At 34.1% G+C, this 23,424-nt stretch overlaps 1 protein-coding gene across 1 annotated transcript in view; it reads right to left on the reverse strand.

The window, feature by feature from the left end:
• Positions 1 to 675: 675 nt before the first annotated feature.
• Positions 676 to 23,424, reverse strand: part of LOC126773598 (atrial natriuretic peptide receptor 2) — a 32,488-nt gene continuing 9,739 nt past the window's right edge. Inside the window, exons 2-12 of the mRNA XM_050494574.1 lie at positions 22,091 to 22,204; positions 20,736 to 20,861; positions 18,888 to 19,016; positions 16,620 to 16,749; positions 10,290 to 10,412; positions 8,751 to 8,840; positions 5,265 to 5,388; positions 2,940 to 3,028; positions 2,129 to 2,258; positions 1,885 to 1,976; positions 676 to 834 (exon numbers count right to left, since the gene is read on the reverse strand). Coding sequence (XP_050350531.1) covers positions 676 to 834; positions 1,885 to 1,976; positions 2,129 to 2,258; positions 2,940 to 3,028; positions 5,265 to 5,388; positions 8,751 to 8,840; positions 10,290 to 10,412; positions 16,620 to 16,749; positions 18,888 to 19,016; positions 20,736 to 20,861; positions 22,091 to 22,204 — 1,306 coding nt within the window. The remainder of the gene's footprint in view (positions 835 to 1,884; positions 1,977 to 2,128; positions 2,259 to 2,939; positions 3,029 to 5,264; positions 5,389 to 8,750; positions 8,841 to 10,289; positions 10,413 to 16,619; positions 16,750 to 18,887; positions 19,017 to 20,735; positions 20,862 to 22,090; positions 22,205 to 23,424) is intronic.

The raw sequence follows: 23,424 nt of genomic DNA on the forward strand, positions 1-23,424 counted from the left end.
TTTTTATTTCTTTAATACTATTTAAATGATTATTTTACGTCACAAACACTGATGGTACCTACTGTTAGTATTAGAGCCATCGTCGAAAAAAAAACTAAAATATTCCTTTCTTTATTTACAGATTACATAAACTTAAAATTAAACTAACGAAAAAACCCCAGACGACTTGAAGCGTCGTGCCTGAGAAGAGCGGCCAAGTCCGCGTATGAAAGCATCATCACATTTTAAAGATTGTATTTATTAATATTGATGGAAGTTATCTTTTGTTTGTATATATATTAAAATTATTTTGAGAAATGTAGATACGCGTTATCTTGTATATATAAGTTGTATTCATGTAAATACTATATTTATGTTAATTTATTGTAAATGTACAGTTTTTATTGTCAATGTGTTTTCTAATTACAATGTTTATTACTCCATCTTTAAGGCTGATTTTTGCTCAAAAAGTCAATAAAAGTCGCGTTTCATATATCTCTGTTTTTTCATTAAAAACAACCATTTATACAAACCGAGGCTTTACGTACATTCTGAGGCACAGGAGAGTTAGAACTACCGATCTCGCTATTAAGGGAGATTTTCAAGGGAGAGAATCCAATATCACCTAATAAAAGTGAAATCAAACAAAACATTTTGTCCATTGAATTTAATGTGTCCTTTTAAAAAGTAAGCAATTTAGTGATTTTTCATATCGGGCTGGTATCTTGGAGAATTTCGGCCCTTGGAGTGAATCCTGGAGAGGAAACTGGGTGTGCAGTTCAGGGAGGCTGTTGGCCTCACTGGCGATGGTCCGTTCCGACCTTCTAACCAATAAGTCGTCATTTCGCCTTTCCCCTGGATTCATAATTTGATTAATTACATATTTATTTATAATTTTTCAGCAGTGATGCTGTTACATTATTCTTATTTATGCTGTCTTTACTAATTACTTTATATGCGAAAGTGTCTACAACGCTTTCACGGATAAACCGATGCTCACAAAATTACTTTTAAAAACAAATTTAACTTTTAAAGTTATAACCCTAAAATTAAAATATATTAAATTAGACTGGTGATTTTGAGGAATTGAAATACGAATATTTTAACAATGCTAAGGCTTTACAGGGTAATCATAAGCGCACGCATGATATTTGTCAATTAATTCTATAAATATTACGTCGACTATTTATTAATAAATATATTAAACCTGTGTTATTTTTTATGTTAATCCATGTATGTAATCACGCCTAGTAATACTGCGATATTATTTTAATTAATATTGGATATTATTTTAATTAATATTTATAGCCGAGATGGCCCTGTGGTAAGAACGCGTGAATCTTAACCGATGATCGTGGGTTCAAACCCGGGCAAGCACCACTGAATTTTCATGTGCTTAATTTGTGATTATAATTCATCTCGTGCTTTACGGTGAAGGAAAACATCGTGAGGAAACCTGCATGTGTCTAATTTCACTGAAATTCTGCCACATGTGAATTCTACCAACCCGCATTGGAGCAGCGTGGTGGAATAAGCTCCAAACCTTCTCCTCAAAAAGAGGAGAGGAGGCCTTTAGCCCAGCAGTGGGACATTCACAGGCTGTTACAGTTTAATTAATTGTAATAATATAATTTGTAATTCATAACATATAAATTTAGTCAATTGTGAACACATAAATAATGACCTGGCTTAATTTTTAAAATATCAATATAAGTTCTTAACCTTTTAGTATCTTATAGAATCATACTAATTTAGCATCTTATTTAGTAGTATAGTAATAGTGCCTGAATTTGAATAAGAAAGAGATCTAGCATGTTGCAGTAAGCCGTTTTCCTAATAATATAAAGTGACTTTTTTATGGAACAATTAAGAACATTAATGTAGATAAGGTCCTTGGAACCATACCTTAACATCAACTACTCCTCGTGGCACCGTAATGAAGAGTCCGGTCTTGTCTAGAGCTCGCTTTACGTCTTCTGATATTTGAATCCTCATTGCTGAAGAAGATAATACATATAATTAGTATGCGTTGTTTTAAATATACTTTATTTGAGAATAATTTATTTATATTCTTGGAAATATTAAATGTTAAAAAAAATAGAATAGTTGGGATGTTAATGAGTTGGTAATAATATATATATAATATAACGTTCTCCCGTGCTCTCCATCCTGCTGGCAGTATTGATGGTGTCCCCGAAAAGGCAGTAGCGCGGCATCTTCGTCCCAACGATGCCAGCAACGCATGGACCGGTATGGATACCACTTCGCATACAGAGTGTCTAAGATAAAAAATAGAATAAGATTTTATGTTTTGATATAAAATGTCTGATTATATGATTGGTGCAATTTAAAGCGAATCTAACATCGATATAGCGCATGCATTTTACAATAAAAGTTTACTTGGTGGTAGGGCTTAGTGCGAGCCCTTTTGGGTAGGTACCACCCCACTCATCACATATTCTACCGTAAGCAGCAATATTTAGTATTATTGTGTTCTGGTTGGAAGTGTGAGTGACTCACACGGGTCATAACACCTCAGTTTTCAAGGCTGGCGGCGCATTGGTGATGTAAGCAATGGTTAATATTTCTTACGGCGCTAATGGCTATGGGAGATGGTGACCACTTACCATTAAGTGAGTAAAACATAATAAGGATAATGTGTCATGTATCGAATGAAATTCTGCTACATGTTTATCCACCGAACCACAATGGAGCAGCGTGATTAATGTAGCTCCAAACCTTCTCTCGCTCGAGAGAACAGAAGCCAGAAATGGGACTTTTACAGGAAGTTACTATATTCACTATTGTCAAGTTTACATTAGAAATAATTGAGCCCATCTTTTTTACGATATGTATGTACATTGGAAATCATTACATAATATGTTGTTGTTTTGTATTTAAAATGACATGTATAAGCTTGGCACTAAGCGTAGACACAGAGACGAATATTACCTAAGTACCTGATCGGGGCGGTGCGGCAATCGGCACATTGACGTAGCTTCCAGTAATTCTAGTGCCATACTAGCAATTTCTGTCGCATGCTTGTTACCTGCAACGATATCATTCTATTATTTAGAGCTATATTTGCGCACATACTTGTGCACTATAATATCTCCTGCGCAGTTGGCTAATCTCTCTAGACATTGGCCACCGTAGCCGAAATCTGTCTGGAGGACATTATTATTATTATTATTTGGACATATATGTCCAATAGATGCCAGAATTCAAAAGCTTCCTTATAAAATGTTAACGGTATAATAGTTGATATCATAATACTTGCGTGGAAGCCCCTACTATTTCTTATATAATCAGCTTGCATTAAGATATCTCGATTAAAAAATGACAAAGTCAATGTATAAACAAAATTTAAATTAAATCTAGATTATCTTTTAAGAACACCATTTTACATATTGTTCAAGTTCAGCGTATATAAATATGGGGAAAACAAGCGTTTGTACGAGCCGGATTCTGGTTGCTTTGGTAATGTTTCTGTTTCTCCATATTTTCTTCAGCCACTCCATTGCAGTTCTCGTAATTGCGATACGTCACTATGCATCCGTCGTTATTCGATATTAAAGCTCCCAGATATATATAGGATTAGACGACCTCAAAGTAGCAATCTGAGTGATCTTGGGCGAGTTTCTTTTCGCCCGGTCTACTTTCATCATCTTCGTCTTACTGCGGTTAAGCTTTAATCCGAATTCTTGACATATGCGCTCCATTTTAAGAAGCAATTCTTCCATATGATATAATCTTGCGCCAACCAACTGCAACACCGTCACTCCAGTTCTCAAGCGCAATGCGCATTACCAGTTCTGTGTAAGCATTGAACAAGAGCGATATTATGCATCCTTGGCGGACTCCAGCGCCATTGGATGAAAGTGTTCAGATAAACGCCTAAGAAGATGGACTGAGTGTTTCGGTGTACCCATGTCCAGCAACACCCTCCATAGTTTGGGCCATTTTGTTGAGTCAAATGCTTTTGAGAAGTCAACAGAGCAAATATAAGTAGGCTTGTTAAACTCTGGTGCCTTCTCTATTATCTTGCGAACAATGAGGATCTGCTCACGTGTTCCTTTTACAAAACCGGCTTGTTCTGGTGCAATTTCCTTAGATAGAAAGTTCTTCAGTCGTTCATTGAGTATGTGTAGCAGGATTTTACTAGGATAAGATATGACAGCTATAAGGCGGTAGTTGCTACACTTCTTAGTTGAACCTTTCTTGTACAAAGGAATGAAAACAGTGTGAGATCATTCTGTTGGCCATGTTCCTGAAAGCCATATCTTGTTGCATATGTTGTGGAAGATATTGACACCTATGGCGCCTAAGGCTCTTATCGTTTCGATCGGTATTGCATCTCTTCCTGTGGCTTTCCTCTTCTTTAGATGCATAATGGCGACTTTTACTTCCGATCAAAGAATGTCTGGCTCTTGGCTTTCATTTCCGGGCTCTGTATCAGGAAAGTTTTTTGACTGGTTGTCCAGAAACAAGGACTGGCAGTATCTCTTCCAAACGTCAGTTTTGTGGAATAGCTCATTGACTACTCTACCATCGCTATCTTCAGTAGCCCAGGTCTTGGAAGGAAGTGTCTTTGTGATGGATCGAATTTTATGATAGAGATCTCTAGACTCATGTCTATTTGCATGAGCATCGATTTCGTCACATATTTTGCAAAGATAGGCATTGTTATCCTTCCTAAATCCTGCTTGAATTTGTGCTGACAGTTTTTTCAAGTCAGTAACGCCTGCACCTGTTGACTTTAGCGTAGCGTAGTAATTAAAGTTAAAAGCGGCTTGAAGTCACCAAAAGCAGAGGAGAATTGAAGTTCAGGACAACTCAAAGTTTTACGCTGCTGCAAATCGGAACTGGGTAGAATGGGCGAATGCAGACTTTGCCCGAGTGGTTGTGGGACCGAACCAAAAAACTAATAATAGACTCTATTCTTATCATCAACTGCAACATATAAGCGACAGCACTGAATGCCAGATAATACCTTAGAACTAGTCGAACGGAGACGTATACGCAGGTATAACAACAGGCAACAGGTACGCTAATCAATGTAGAATTAAGAATAAGTTTATATTAGTTTTAGTAGCAGAAAATATTAAAACAAATTCTTGAATGACTTTGCAGACAAAAACAATTTGTAATGTAGTGTGTGTAAGACAATAACTTCTAATAAACTGTTCCTTGTACCCAGTTTATAGAAATCGGTAACAATAATGTTATCTAAATCAATTTACCATAGATTTTCATCACCAGAAATAAAATACGTGTGAACGAACCATTTCTCACAGGCAATCCCGAAGCCACCATGTACGAGTCACCAATAGTTTCAATCTTGTAGACGTCATAGCATTCAATTCTTTCATCAAACAACTTGTACACGGAGTTCAAGAAGCTAATCACCTTAAAAAAATAAAGAAAAAAACATGACACACAGCTATTTATACATGCTATTAAAAAACTTTTTTTTTATGTAAGAGCGGGCAAATGGGCAAAAGGCTCATCTGATGGTAAGTAAATAAGCTATGGATATCTGCAATAGCTTGCAAGTACGTTGCCGGGCATTAAGGAACGAAATGAATGTTTTGATTGGATGTATTTTCAACCACGTTCAGAAGACATTCTATTCATTCGGATTTCTAATTAAATTTGTCATAGACATACTAGTAGATTTGGTATGGGACATATAACGTTTTTTAACTGACGGTAAAAAGGAAGAGGTTCTTTGCAGCTATATGTAATTTAACGATTTCTTCGCTAATAATGGACCAAATATATTTTTTTGTTTGAAAGGGTGACTCTCGAAGTGATCCCAAAGTTACCGTTACGTCAGAATCTGATGAGTCTGTATGTACAGTGAGTTACTTAGACTCTCTTAAATCAAATTAAATCTAATAATGAATCAGTTGTCTGAGTTTGAGCCATCACTTCAAGCTACTGATCTACTGAATTGTTAGGAGTTAGTTAATAGTTAGTAATCTTTGGATAGCTGTAGACATGTACGACAATCGTCTTTATCTTTCAATTTCTCGTAATGTAATGTAACGGAACAAGGCTTTTTGTCGAAAGAGCTTCTAATATTTGTTCAGCAACAAAACTGCTTATCAACCTATATTTACACAAAAAATGGTAAAATAAGGCCACTTAAAAAATCAACTGACTTCCACACACAGATTTTATCCAAATACAAACAACAACAACAATATTGCACAAGTTAGTTCAATGCCCTACCTCCTAGTAAAGTGAATCATCAATAGTATACATCAAAATATATTACATTTTAATTTTAATCTAGCGAATCTTGTGGTTACATCAGCAGCTCGTATTTTAATTAGCATAATAACTATAATTAGTTGTTTATTGATATTGTTTTTTCCAATAAATGTTTTTGTTTTGAATAATTTAATCGAAGTTACTATTAAGTATTACACCAAAGCAATGTTATCTGTTTTGTTTACAAACAAACAACAAATAAATTATGTTTGTAATTAAATATCAAATCTTCAAACGTTTGAAACAGTAAAAAAGTACTAATAATTAAACATTAATAATTTTAGTTTTAAAAATAACGGTCTTATATTTTTCAATAGCAATATGTATATAAATGTATATTGGAATATAAATTTCGAATGTTTTAGACATTTAAAACATAAACATATAGTCATTTTAATGATAAACTAAAACATAAAGATCAATATTTGACAAATATTGCCGATAGATTGCGATATGCACCTATATATGACGCATGATTATTGGACACGACCATATAATATATAGATGATTTTTTTTATATGCGCCGGGATGACAAATGACTCTACTCCACCTGATGGTAAGTGGTAGTAGAGTCCAAACGCGACGACGGCCAGTACAGTCGGGAAGAATGTTCTGTACTAGCCGTCCCCGCCTTGCCAGCCCGCAAGATGCCTCTTCACGCCTCGTTTGAAGGAACCCGGGTTGTAAGAGGAGGGGAACACGTGAGTTGGTAAGGAATTCCATTTTTTGGAAGTGCGACAAAGAAATGAGTTGCCAAATTTCTTTGTGCGCGATGGAATTGATGTCACAGTTAGGCGGTGACATCGAGAGCCAGCACGCGTAGACTTATGATGGAAGGGGGAAGCAGGAATTAGAGAGAATAATTCCTCAGAGCACTCGCCGTGATACAGTCGATAGACAGCGCTCAGCGCTGCTGTCTCTCGACGCAATTGGCTCGAGGGTGTTTGTGACCTTTACATCGCCAATAATGCGGACTGCACATCGCTGCAACCGGTCCAAGGCCTCCAGTAGGTACTTAATGGAGCCATCCCAAAGGTTCGAGCAATATTCAACGAATGACCGTACCTGTGTTTTGTATAACAGGCACAGTTGTTGTAGCGTGAAAAAACGCCGCACCTTGTTCAGAACTCCGAGTTTCCTTGAAGCTGTTTTTATAACAGCCTCGATGCAATCCCTTGGACTAAGGTCGCAGCAAACGTCCATCCCCAGCATGGCGATTTTGCTTTGTATCACCAGCGGTGTGCCACAAAGGGAAGAAAGAGGGGAAAATGGTGACTTTTTCGCTGTGAGAGCGCATACCTGTGTTTTCTTGACATTAAACTCAACAAGATTATCAGAACCCCATTTGGCGATGAGCTCTAACGTCCTATCGAGTTCAATGACAAGATTCTATGATATATAAGTTATTGACGGTCGTCTTATAATTTGTCTGAAAAAAATGTATTCATAATGTTCTTCGTCTATATGAAAATAATATAGGACACAGTGAGAAATTTAATCATAATAATACCAATAGCCGAACTAATACGCGATAGAATATCAAGAATTTGTTTGTGTAATGACACGTTAAAAATCATGTCACTTAAAGTTATTGTGTGTTTAATTAGTAATTAATCGTGTGCTCGGTAACGAAGCCACACCACTGTGAAGCTTAATGGTCGTTTTATAACCCTTTACCTTGACAAAGAGGGCATCGTTGCCCAGCCGTGGATGGTATGGCCAGCTGTATTTTAAAAAGTATGTTAAAAAGATTATTAAAATATATATAGTAAAGTAACAGCCTGTTAATGTCTCACTGCCGGGCTAAGGCCTCCTCTCCCTTTGAGGAACTTATTCCACCCCGCTGTTCTAATGCGCTTTGGTGGACAAATAAAAAATAAATTAATAAGACACATGCAGGCTTCCACATAATGTTTATATTCATCACCGAGCACAAAAAAAATATAAACATAGGTAAATTAAGCACGGGTTTCCCTGTACCCCGGGAACCCCATAGATATTTAAGGCCCGCATAGGTTGGCCAACCGTCGGGCCGTCATGGTAGCATGCGGCCCCTTGGTGCATCCCAGTAGACGGAGTGGACGCGTAAACACATTTTTACAGCGAGAAAAAAGAAGGTTACCGCGTACCCCACAAACATATAATGTAGAAAGGCCGAGGACTAATGCGAGAGATATAAAGAAGTCTATGTGGGCGGTGCAGCTAAATTTATATAAATTATTATTTAGGTAATAGTTTTTAACCAATTAATTTTTATATATTGATTTCGAAGCTTTTATGTTTTCTATTCAAAAATCATAACACAATAATTAGGAAAAAATGTAGGGAAAATGGAATTCGTGCTAACCATACAGGGTCAAATCCACATACAAATGGGGATAATTCCAATATGTTAGGGCCTGTATGTAAAGATATTATTAAAAAAAATGTTTTTAAGCGAAGGTATTTCGAACTAAATTTCCATATGATAGAAGTATTTTAAAATATTTTACCTGGTATGGCGTAGAAACGGCCGCGATGGCGGTAAACCCAACGATGTCACTAAAATATACTGTCACAGATGCAAAGAACTCCGCCGGTACCTATAAAATACCAATTTATCTTTCTAAATTATTTTATACAATATAATTTATACTTTTTTTATAGGGTAGGAAGTCGGACGAGCATATGGGCCACCATATATGGTATATAGATCTTAAGTAGCCACCAACGCCTATAGACATTAGCATTGTGAGAAATATTAACCATCGCTTACATAGTCAATGCGCCACCAACCTTGGGAAACCTTGTGTGATAATTAAAAGACGGGCCAGTTGGCATGGTTGGCGCCGAAGGTTGTGGGTTCGATTCCTACCCAGGACAGACATTTAAATGTTAAAATAAAATGTAATGACTAATATACATATTACTATCGAATCAATTAAAAAGTTAAAATGAATTTATCATCATTGGGTAATCCCAATGATGATAAATTCATTTTAACTTTGAACAATGGCCGCAACAATATATACAAACAATATATTGTTGTATTAAATTATTTTGTATAAAGTTAAGAGACTTATTTGTTTCCTATTAAGTCTTATTTCTTCTAAGAAATTTAAACCATTATTGGACAAAGGAAATCTTTCAAAGTTTTCACAACTTAAGATCGATGACTTACACTTTATAAAATTAAATTAAATTAAGAGTACGTTGACTTGACAATTTTGATACTTTACTGTTTTGTAAAAATCAAAAGCAATTATGCAATTATTGAGTCTCAATTGTTACGATTGAACTCTAATTTCTTTGTTAATTTAAAAATTTGTTACTTTTTTTATATTAACTATATGTATTCATAGCAATTATAGTAATTATTACTAATTCCGGTTTATTAACGGAGTTATGTATGAAAGGTTCAATGTACCGGAAAGAGCATTGTTCCCGTCGCAAAGGCAAAACAGTGACGTAACATCGACTTCGCAGACTTGTGCTTCGTCAAACATAACAAAAATTTCTCAAAAACAATGTATGAAAGTAAAATCAGAATAGGTTATAGTAATATGAAATAGTATGGTTACTCGTTTTTCTAATTCTTGATAGTAAGTGGTAATCACAGGCCATAGACGCCCTACCACCAAGTAAAAGAAAAGATATGAAGAATAGCTTACTGGTGGTAGAGCCAGTGTGAGTACAGGCACAAGGGACATAACATCTTAGTTCCCAAGGTTGGTGGCGCATTGGTGATGTAAGCTATGGTTAACATTTCTTACAATACCAATGTCTATGGGCGTTGGTGACCACTTACCATCAGGTGGCCCTCCAGGTACCACCAGGTATGCTCGTCCACCTTCCTACTCTATAAATATGTATATGATCTAAAATAACTAATTAATATTCAGTATTAATTGGTATGGCGGTGGTGACTCACTATCAAGTAGCCTATTTGCTCATCTAACCTATTAAGAAAATCACTAATATTATCTGCCCGCGCGAGTGAAGTCAAGACACATCAAATTGAAAATTAGACAATTTAATGAATATGTGATTACCTGTTGAGTTTGTTTCAATTGCTTGGCAACGCTCGCCGGTAACATTTGGTAGAGCAACGAATCACTCAACTCCTTCTCGTACTCCAGCTCTCTCGCCTTTTCTGATAGATTACGAGCGTATACCTGAAATAAAAGAAAAAAAATCATGTAAAGGCCGATAAATAAAATTGAAGTGTCTGTCTGCGATTTGGAACTAATTGTCTCATTTTAATATTTGACCAAACAAAACCAAAACTGAACTTCACGCTGGTCAAGCCAAAAAATTTGCTAGTATTACAAAACTGTTTGGTATATTTGATAATATCAATATATGTTCCTACTAAAATAAGTAAATAAGAAAAAAATATTAAGTTTTAAGCTGCACTTATATAATATATTCTTGAAAAGAAACTTACACATACTTTAGGATAAAAAAAGCAATTGTCTCATGAATATGTCTTATATTGCCTTAATACGATCTTGATGTCTGTTATTTCGTAATTATTATGTTAATATGTGATCGAATATGGCAAGAACTAATAGTTGATTTAAAGTCTGTTTTTGAGAAGTTTATGAGAATATTAGAGGTAAATTTATATGTGAATAGCAAAATAATTACAGTCGCGAACTTCCTTACGATATCCATTGCCGAACGATGGCGGTTTATAGATTAAATGATGACTTCATTTAATCTATAAAACCCCATCGTTCGGCAATGACCTTGACCTTTCATGTAACGGATGACCACGTAATAAATCATAATTTTAGGTTTATTAGAAACAGCCCACTGCTGGGCTAAGGCCTCCTCTCCCTTTTGAGGAGAAGGTTTGGAGCTTATTCCACCACGCTGCTCCAATGCGGGTTGGTAGAATACACATGTGGCAGAATTTCAATGAAATTAGACACATGCAGGTTTCCTCACAATGTTTTCCTTCACCGTTAAGCACGAGATGAATTATAAACACAAATTAAGCACATGAAAATTCAGTGGTGCTTGCCCGGGTTTGAATCCACGATCATAGGTTAAGATTCACGCCTTCTAACCACTGAGCCATATCGCTTATACACTATTTAAATGCATTAATAATTATTAAGACACAATAATTATTAAGATATTTCATTTTTATATTATTCGTTCCAAGAATAGCTGATGAAAATTTACTTTTAAGCCGGTTTGTCAAGTTTACATACACACTGTTAATAGAATTGCTTATAATATGTTCATTTATTAAGAAGGAGTCTTTGCAAGATATTCTACTGGCAAACATCAATACTTAACTTTGTCGTATTACTGTTTGAAGGATTAAGATAACTAGTCAGAAAGGGGGAGACATACTTCTTAGTTCCCAAGATTGATCAAAATAATGCTTCATACTTCTTACAACGCTAATGTCTGTCAGTTGGTGATCCAATCGGGTCGGAAAGGTCCAATTCACCAACATATAAAAAAAAGGAAAGTTAATATTATTCCCCATAAAAATATTCCCCGATGAGAGAAAAAGAGATGAATATAGGCAAATACGCAACATTTTAGCTTTAGATGTTTCCTGGATACAGAATCGTGACTGCAATTTAGATTATTTTCGTAAAACTGGTTCTCAGAATTCAAAGGTCGTCTTTTGCTATTTCAGATGCAATTATCGCGTCCTATATTAAAATAATAAAACATGTTTATTTAGAAAAATAATTGGTACAATGTACGTCCGAATAATATATGGAATCCTCCTGAGTGATTTCAGCCACAAAGAACATCCTCTTGTGAGATTAACATACGCATAACGTGTGTGTCGGAGTATCAATCTTAACTATATATACCCTAGCTTACATATATTTAAATAAATGAGGCATTATTCTTACTAAAAATAGTCGTTAGGCTATTTCTTATTAAACATAACCTTTATATTTAAAGAAGACCCTCGTAGTAATGAAGAGTGCAAAGAGAAAAAAAAATGCCAAATATATAGGTCATGAACCCTCTAATCTTTAACTTCATGACTAAATAATATCTATTCATTAGCAGAATTGCAAGCACTGCTACTCAAATCGTTGATTTCAGTTCAAAGTTCAAATGTATATTTCGTAATATTTATATTTCTTTAATTCATTCATTTTATGATTAATATTCAATAAAAAAAAATAACTCATAACATAACATAGTAAAAATACAATAGCCCCGGTTGTTGATGCACGTACAAGTCTTATCAGATTGGCACTTTATCAAACATTAAAAAGTTGACCTCGTTCTTACACTTACTGCTAGTGCAATTATTATTAATCAATGAAAAGAATCAGATGCTGAGCAAAATTTATGAATATTGAGCTTCCTAAATACGATTACATTTTTCTTAATTTAGGAATTAACAGAGTAAGTTTGGAAACCTTTCCGAGTCGCTTCCTTCCTTTATTTAGGATAACTGCCCTGACTACAATTACACTTTCCTTTTTAATACCTTCCTAAATGGAGGCTCTGAAGTGAGGAAAATGTAATAATTCTTTAATACTATCGACATAAAATGGTGAATTGTGGAGAAGACACTCCATAATTCACCATTTTTTAAACATTATTGACGGTTTAAAGAACTTTAAGGTTATAAGGTAGCGCACATTTAACCGTCGTCGATCGATAAAATACACAAACGAGTAAGATAATTATTTAAAATAAATATATAAGTTGACAAGACTAAAAGTAAATATATACAGAACAAATATAAATAATATTTAATAAAAAATATTTAAAGTTATACACGAATATTAGAAAATGGTTTCGAAAATCTATCTTAGATTGTTAATCAATATAATTAGTGCTCCGCGCGGTTCACCCGCGTTAAACGTGATTGAACTCCTGGTGTGCTTTTATATAATAGTATATAATCCTCCTTTATAAATGGAGAATTAAAACGCCAACTGTTAGTATAAAATTCGATTGTTAAACCCACTCAACATCAATATTCTAGTACATAAATACCAAACAAGCATTTAACAATTTATCGAAATAGATTATATTATATTGGTAATCATACGTTTTTTTATTATAATCGTTATAGTACCGAGATGGCCTAGTGGTAAGAACGCGTGAATCTTAACCGATGATGGGTTCAAACCGGGCAAGCACCACTGAGTTTTTATGTGCTGAATTTGTGTTTATAATTCATATCTTGCTTGTCGGTGAAGGAATACATCGTGAGAAAACCTGGATTTGTCTAATTTCACTGAAATTCTGTCACATGTGCATTGCACCAATCCACATTGGAACAGCGTGGTGAAATAAGCTCCATACTTTCTCAAAAGGGAGAGGAGGCCTTAGCCCAGCAGTGGGACATTCACAGGCTGTTACTAATCGTTTAATCTATTTAAGCCTTTAATACTCAATTCATTCAAAACACAATACTATATATTATGTTCTGCTACGTAATATAAAACAGGCTTTTTACGTTAAATTTAAGTGATAATATACTTTCGATTTATAAATAACATTAAAAATGAAAAAAAAAAGATATATTTATAGGACTGTATAATTTTATAGTATTAAGTAAAGTACAGTTTCGTTAAATCGTTTCATTACTCACCAGTGAAATACACTTTTTTGATGCGTGCATTCTTGAAATATTATATATTTATTATGGTCGATATTCAATATCACTTTCTGATATTTCACGACCGTTTTCTGTGGCGATTTTTCACTTGTTCTTACAGAATTGGTTTTAGGGATTATGCAAAAATTTTTTACCCTAGGTTCGTTTGTAATTTAAAAACTGTGAATAAAAGTATTGCAAACAAGTATGAAATCTTTCAAGTATTTTATTTATTTTAAGAGATAAAAGGAAAAGTTAAACGCATAAATCAAAGTTGGATTGAAAAATGAGTGAACCGTCGTGTTTAATTTTAAGAAACCATTACATCGGTGCAACTTTGATGAGATGAGTGATGAGAAAAAAAAAACTTTTAACTTTAGAAATATCTTTCATCTGAACGAAGAATCAAATTACAAAATGTAATAAAGATTTATTGATGGTATATAAGATTATATTTAATACTGTAAATGTTATATAAGTTAGTGCATGTGCACATGCAAAGGCGATAGTACAAATATACGGTACTATACCCATACGGTACGGTATAACTATCAGTATACAGGCCTTATTGGTATAATCATCATGTAGATCTAGGGCAAATAGCTAGTTTTTGATATGTTGAGATCACGTGGCCACATACTTAAGCAAATGATGCTGCGCTTTAACTCTTTTCGATCGTGTCAAATATGCTGTCATATTAGATTATGTGAGTAAGCCAATAGATAGTATACTTGAGTTTGCACCTAAGCTTGTGCACTATATATCTTGTACAGTTAGCTCTTGAGAAGCAGCTGTGATCTAAGTCAGTTAGGAAGATATAGTCATAAAGCAATTGCTTTATATTGAAATTGAAAATAAAAGAACTGACTGTGAAGTTTAGGCATCACCTCTGTGAAATTATGGCACCGCAGCTGCATAGGCATTACGTGTACTTACATAGTAAATTTCCGCTTTAATTATGAATCACACTACACTAAGGTAACTTAATTGTAACCGTGCTTAGCTTTGTTTTAAATAAATATATTATATATTCGAAATGAAACTTACGTGTGTCGAATGTTACTGAGTCCTTTTTTATTTGTAATAGATAGGTAGACTGGCGAATGAGCCACTTGATGGTAGGTGGTCACCGCCGACCATAAACATTACACCACTAACCCTACATGTATATATGATAACAATGAAGTTATATATCTTGTGTCACGCTTCAAACCGGCAAACAACCGTATAAAGTTAAAGCGAACTGTACTGGTAGAATTAGTGAAATGGTGGTGGTGGTACCTACCCAGACGGGTTTTCACATCCGTCAAGTAGATGAGTATTTACATAGGACCAAACCTTTATGAGTACAGTACATGTATTCTTATTTATTTTAGCGATTAATTTCTCCGACTTTGGCTACGAACAGACCTTTTTAATAAAATTCATGTTTACTTTCCCTTCCAGATATTGATATTAAACACATATTTCTGGATATAAACCGCCAAATTTCCAAGTGCCATTCAAATCCTATGGTTTACAAAGAAAAACACACATCTCTTCAAATTGAATCTTAATTGTTTAAAAAAAGATACATTACTAATGATTAAAATATCTGTATACAAACATTAAGGTCATGGGTGTGTCAAGTTTAGTTTTGCGGATTTTTCCAAAACAACGCATTTCGGGTGTCGTCATGTAACCTTGATAGAGCAAAGGATTCAGGACCTGAATTAAGAGAAAGTGCAACCTTTAGATGGGTTCATTGTCATTAGGAAAGACCAAGAAATATGCAAACAAGAATTGCATCACGGTCTTTTTTTTAAATATTAATATAAATTATTATAACCTTAGCAAAGGAAATGTTATAATAATCTTTATCTTTATAATACACTAGTTAATCGTCCCGACTTCGCACGGGTAGATAAGAAGAAAAATGTATTTTGGATAGGATTTTCGTTTCCGTTTTTAGTGAGCGTCTACGTCGGGGAACGAGCAACTATGGCAAATTTCAAGTCAATCGGGTGGATAGTTTAGGAGATCTCGTGATGAGTGGTGTTTCGCTTATATTTATAAAGATAAATAAAACACGGTGTGCGTGTATTCGTTATTATTTTTAGCTTCACCGATTTTGATAAAATCATGAGTCACTTCTTAGCATGGCATATTCGAACCCGGTAGTGCTAGTTGCTAACACACTTTTTTTTATATTCCCAACAATTTTATTTTATCATTATGTTCACATATTTTTTTTAGTCAATCATATTTATCAGCCTTATATTTTATTCATTCTATATGACTCATTTCCTCTCAATTGCTAAAAATATTTCGGAGTTTAAAAAAATTTTTACCAGTACGAAGTCAGGATGGGTTACTTAAAAGTAAATAACGTAATCGTATTGAGTTGTTACAATTTATTTTAATAATTCATTTTTATTTAGGTTAGGTACCATTACGGTCTATGTTTCATACGATTTTTTTATAGAATATGAAGGCGAACGAGCATATGGGCCACCTAATGGTAAGTGGTCACCAACGCCCTTAGACATTGGCATTGTAAGAAATGTTAACCATCGCTTACATCACCAATGCGCCACCAATCTTGGGAACTAAGATGTTATGTCCCTTGTGCCTGTAATTACACTGTCGCACTCACCCTTCAACCCGGAACACAACAATAAATAAATATTTAGTAAGTTATGCATTTACAAGAACCTTGTCATCATATATTAGGTAGGAGTATGTTTTTGTAGTTATTAAATAAACTATTACGTAGTTGGTTTTTTTGTTTTATATTTACCTGAATAGTGTTGACCGCATTTCGCACCAAAGCAATGATGATGGGTGATATCACGCAGACTAGAACCAGGATGCCAGCGCAAACCGCCTCACTCCTTCGTGCCTCTCGAAGGCTTTCTGTTACACCCTCTCTATAAAATTAATATATTGCAGTTATTTAGTTATATCGTTTTTAACTGGTAAATATGATATAGATGGAAAATTCGGAAATCATTATTTTCGATTGTTGATAAAATCCATATATCGTACACTTTAAAATTTACAAAACAGTTGCATTTCTTATAATTTCATAACTATAATAATATTACATTACATAGACAATTATATACAATTAAATCTATACGTCATCAACTATTAAAAGGTTTTTATCATGTATTTACTGGGCTAAGGCCTCCTCTCCCTTTTAGACACATGCAGGTTTCCTCACGATGTTTTCCTTCACCATAAAGCACGAGATGAATTATAATCACAAATTAAGCACATGAAAATTCAGTGTTGCTTGCTCGGGTTTGAACCCACGATCATCGGTTAAGATTCACGCGTTCTTACCACTGAGCCAACTCATCATCTAATTTATTTTAATATTCCTGTTCTAGGTGCTGCCCGCGGCTTCACTCGCGCTTATTCTGTATCTATACTCATAGTATAAAGAGGTAAAATTTGTTATTTTTAATGAATAAACTATATTTTATATATAAAAATAATTGACAACGTTACCGTTCTCATCTGGGTAGGTACCACCCACTCATCAGATATTCTACCGCAAAACAGCAATACTTAGTATTGTTGTGTTCCGGTTTGAAAGGTGAGTGAGCCAGTGTAATTACAACAATTACAGCCAGAAGGGACATAACATCAAAATTTTAGTCGTAACGTTTATTAAATCCGTAGTATTATGTTGTACTCTACTTATTTAATGAATGTCATTAAGCTCCCCCCCACACTCTTTGCTAGTGCGTACGTCAGCACAAGTCCATCCCGACTACCGTCGTACTTAAGGCCATCTAAAATAGAATACACGAGGCCCATACCTCACGCATCCACAGCCCCAGGTTTACAACCTTATCTAATCTTATACACCTTTATCTTAGACCACTTCAAGAGCATTGGAACCAAGACGGTCTCACAGAAGGAGGCAACGGCCCTCCACGCCGATCCGCTGTAGACCAGCCTAGACGATCGCTCTTCGCTTGCGATCTTACACAGGTATTCTCCAAAACAACCTTGACATTTGAAGTCGGAAGGTGACTCGTAGATATCGTCCCACCCAATTGTATTACAGATCTAGTTGATGGTATTTAATGAGCAACATAATTATGTGAATATAATTACAATAAGTGCCAAAAAGATTTGAGCATACATTTGTGTTAAAATAAAACCCACTTATTTAATTTATATAAATATCCATTAATCTGGAACATCTAAGTTAAAGAATATCTAATCTAGATTTATTAGCAAAGCCAAGCTAGCTCAGTCACGTTTCGAATAAAACTCTCACTGTTTGCTTCCAACCGATTGCGAAGAAATGCAATGAGAAGGAATTTAAAGGAGATTTTAATCTATAAAACGTATCTCACTAGCTACCCGCCCCGGCTTCGCACGAGTAAAATAACTACATAAAACGTTTAGATATTAGTCTAATGGCTTACGTCAGTAAAGCTCCCAGTCGGCGTGATTTTTTTCCGACATCTTCAAACTTTTCATCGTATTTCAGTCAATTTACACAAAATATCATTTATATGTATATAAATGATATTCTATATACATATATATAGTATATATATGTATATAATATAAACAAATAAAATATATATACCTTAACATTTCTCATGAATCACTCCGTCCATTAGTGAAAACCTTATCAAAATCCGTTTGGTATATTTTGAGTTTATCGCGTTCAAACAGACAGACGCGGTGACGGACTTTGCGTTATAATATTTAGTGGTTTAAAACTTCCAAGGTTACTACACTAGACATAGTATATATATATAGTTAAATAATTGTCTTTAAACATATACTGTCCTAAAAATTATTAATTTCAATTACACACAATATTTTAATTTAATAAAGACTTTCAACTTTTATGTTCCAAATTATTTATTGCTTATTTAAAAAAATATATCGAATAACATTGATATATTAATGTTTCAAATTACCTATTAAAATTGAATAACCTATTAGTATTGTTGCATATACCCGACAAATTTATAAAATAAATTTATAATATAAATAAATTTAAAAGACTTTGGAAAATATACTCCTTTCTTACCTGATATATTCTCGCAGCTGTTTCTGGACGGCTCTCAGCTTCCCTAGTAGTGTTGCGGTCTGGTCGAAATATTCTATCGCCTCGATCACGCTGCCTCCTTGTGGCCTGTTATCTACTATTTGCTGATTCCTAGGAACATAAATACTCCAAGTTAATTATACTTTTTTATGCAAGTCTTTAACTAGAAAGAAGCTGAGACTATTTTATAAAAAAATTGGTCCAGTGGCTTCAACACCTACATGCTTTTTTTTCTCGCTGGAAAGACGCTCATCCATATGTTTGTAATGAGGGGTGTATATGGGACCCACTGGTACTGAGTGCACCGGAATACCCACTAAAAAACCAGTGGGACCCTCTTCGTCTGTTCGGGGGCGTCCTGCCTATACGTGCCTTCATTTCTAAGGGGATTACCGGGGGTTGTACAACGTATTTGGCTTAAAGTGATTATTAATAACTAATTTAATTATCAAGAAAATTAAAATATTTACTAACTATTCTTTGCTTCTAGTTAAGTTAACATTTCTCCGTAATCCGTAATCCGTAACAGCCTGTGAATGTCCCACTGCTGGGCTAAAGGCCTCCTCTCCTCTTTTTGAGGAGAAGGTTTGGAGCTTATTCCACCACGCTGCTCCAATGCGGGTTGGTAGAATTCACATGTGGCAGAATTTCAGTGAAATTAGACACATGCAGGTTTCCTCACGATGTTTTCCTTCACCGTAAAGCACGAGATGAATTATAATCACAAATTAAGCACATGAAAATTCAGTGGTGCTTGCCCGGGTTTGAACCCACGATCATCGGTTAAGATTCACGCGTTCTTACCACAGGGCTTACATCTCGGCTTACATTTCTCGAAGCTCACGAATTCAATCTGATTATTTATAGTCAGAGAGAGATTGGTCCATGCTTTGAATTAATGTGTTTGTTTGTCCCATTTCCACGTGCGAATAGATCTGACATGCTTACGAGTACTCTATTGTATTGGAATTTAACTATCCGTTAATAGCTTAATAAAATTAACGTCATAGATGTTTTTATTTTCGCTTATTATTCAATTAAATTTTCACTTTTATATAATTATTGTAATTACAGTAACAGCCTGTTAATGTCCCACTGCTGGGCTAAGGCCTCCTCTCCCTTTTGAGGAGAAGGTTTGGAGCTTATTCCACCACGCTGCTCCAATGCGGGTTGGTAGAATACACATGTGGCATAATTTCAATGAAATTAGACACATGCAGGTTTCCTCACGATGTTTTCCTTCACCGTCAAGCACGAGATGAATTATAATCACAAATTAAGCACATGAAAATTCAGTGGTGCTTGCCCGGGTTTGAACCCACGATCGTCAGTTAAGATTCACGCGTTCTAACCACTAGGCCATCTCGGCTTTTTTTTTATTATTGTAATTATATCGAATCAATGTAAAATTAATAAGTATGCAAGGTAATAAAATTATATTTATGTCGTTTTTTATTAAGTCACATTTGAATATATTTAACATATATTACTAATTTTAAAAATAAAGAAAACAACTAGTATTTCATTTTTATTGTTATATTTAAAGATATGAACTTAGCTGTTTTTCATATAGATAAATAAAAATAGCAATTTATTAATATACATAAAACTGTATCTTCTTAATAATAAACGCAAAAATGAGTGTTATAAAAATGATTTCTCTTCGTCTTTTGAATATGAAAATACTAATAAAATAAATACAGTAATCGGTGTTTAACTTACCCACCCTATTTTTTATATTTTTATTAATTATTATATTAATATATATTAATTATTTTTTTATAGTTAGATAAAAAAATATCTATGTCATTGCTAGGATTTTGTACTTACTTTTTTTCCAGAACTTGGTATTCTGGACTATCTTCCTTGATGTCCATGTGCAGTGGTATCAGTGATGGTACCAGGTTTAGAGTATTGTCCAGAAGATCTCGACCCAGTACCATATGGCTTATGTACCTTTAATGAAATGGCATATAAGATCATTGCAATATTTTTACTTTACTGGTTTTCGCACGTGACTTCCTCCACGTTTTAGGAAAGGTGTTAGGTGCCTTATGACATTTTCTATACGCCTGACACCAAGTTTGCAAAATTTGAACATTGGTTCGGTAGTTAAAGCGTTATAAGCAAAAAAACAAACAAACAAACTAACTTGCGTATTTTTAATATTAGTAAGGCTTTAAGTAAGACTTAATAATAATCTTTTACAGGACACGGGATTATATTTAATGTAATCGTATAACCGGAAAGTAGATTATGTAGCAAGAAATTGTTCAAAATTTGAGTAGTTACTCTTTTTTCAAATTAAATTACATATTATTTTTAATTCTATTTTGAAGACTTAGTTACTTAAATGGAAAGCAATACAAAATGCCGTATCTATTATGTAAAATATATATCATTATATATACAATTATATATATAACTTCTCACGTTTTTATTAAAATTTTTGTGCTGATAAAAATATAATTGAATATAAAAAATATATTGATTTCAGTATATGGTAAATAAATAATCGTTTTTATTTTAACTTAAATATATACTTTTTATAATACTAATTTACTTGGAAAGAAGCGATTTATTTTTAAGACTTATTTTACTTAGGCTTACATTAATTTTTTCATATACAAAGACATCCATTTACATATTAATCTTTTATTTAGTTTAAAATAATATCTCGAAGAATATATTTAAGAATTAATATTTTATTATAGAAGTATATATATACGTACAAATAACAAACACTAATGTGTTCAGAAAAACTTTAAAATCGATGAGAAAAATATAAAAAGGAATTTCATAATTGGTATATATGACAGATGTTTGATAAACACTTCATATGCAAAGCGCCATAATATCATTGAAAATGTAAGCAATCATTTACTGGTGGTAGGGCTTTGTGCAAGCTCGTCTGGGTAGGTACCACCCACTCATCAGATATTCTACCGCAAAACAGCAATACTTGATATTGTTGTGTTCCGGTTTGAAGGGTGAGTGAGCCAGTGTAATTACAGGCACAAGGGACATAAAAACTTAGTTCCCAAGGTTGTTGGTGCATTGGCTATAAGCGATGGTTGACATTTCTTACAATGCCAATATCTAAGAGCGTTTGGTGACCACTTACCATCAGGTGGCCCATATGCTCGTCCACCTTCCTATTCTATATATATAAAAAAAAATCGTACCTTATATGAGCTCTTGGTTGGAGATAGCCGCGGGCAAAATAATTGATGCCTAGAACAGATGCAATTCCTTTGCACTCAATACTGCGTAGAAGATTTTTGAATCCAACGAGATATCTGGTTTTAAAGAAAAATACATTTGTAACAACACATACATATTTTTAATTCATTTAAAGAAGTTGGAGTTACTCAATTCAGTAGATAATTTCGTAATAATGAAGGTTTTTTTTTTCATAATCATTTATATATCACTTGCTAGTAGGGCTTTATGTAAGCCCGTCTAGTAAGGTACCAACCACACATATTCTACTACCAAAGATCAATACGTTGTGTTGTTGTGTTCCTTTCTGATGTGTGAGTGAGCCATTACAACTACAGGCAATATTTCTTACAGCGTCAATGTCTATAGAGGAAGCCCAGTTGTTCGTCCGCCTATTTTATATATAAAAAAAAGGTATATCAAGAACATAACGGCTATTACTTTTTTGAGCACATTCATATTAGAAATTTTCGATTCTTTGTCATCCAATATAATTTAAGTTACCAAAACCTTACCCTCTCTAATATTAAATCATTAAAAATACTTCAAAGCTTAGCCGAAAATCAACAATAGATACGTTTTTATGTCCTAAATATGTAAATGGTTGACTTGATTCAGCGTACTGGCCTAAAATGTTCTAGATCTGAAGATCTTGGGTTGGAACCTAGGCAAGCACCATCGAATACTCATGTGTTTAGGTTCATAATTAATCTCGTGCTCGGCGGTGAAGGAAACATACACGTGTTGGGCGAAAATCTATCACGTGTGTATCGGAATTGGAGCAGCGTAGTGGAATAAGCTTTAACCTTCTCCTCAAATGGAGATTAGGCCTTAAGCCAGGCTTAGGCCTTAAGCCAGCCTTTATTTACAGGCTATTAATATATGATACTTTTCGATATGCAATTAAAATTCACGAACATATGAATATAAATAGGATTCTAAGTGACATGTTGACTTGCCCGGTAAAAAATTTAAATCTTATGTTAAAAAAAAAATTATGAACTAAGGCTTGTTATAGTAAAAGATGATTAAAAAGCAGGTTCGTATTAATTCATTTCCATATAGGATATCTTACAATATTTATTGAGCAATTCTTGTGTTTATATTTATTTCGCGTATATAAATACAAAATATACGTGAAATCGAAAATATGAGTTTGTTTTAGTTTTTAAGTGTACAATTTATATATATGTGTCCTTCCTAAAAGAACACAATTTTCACAGAAAAAAGAACATTTTTTATAACATACTGTAGTGGAAGCTGGGTCGCCCAGGTCAAATATAAATTTAAGAAAAGT

The sequence above is a fragment of the Nymphalis io genome, chromosome 15 (assembly GCF_905147045.1).
Source record: "Nymphalis io chromosome 15, ilAglIoxx1.1, whole genome shotgun sequence".
NCBI classification, from domain to species: Eukaryota; Metazoa; Arthropoda; class Insecta; order Lepidoptera; family Nymphalidae; genus Nymphalis; species Nymphalis io.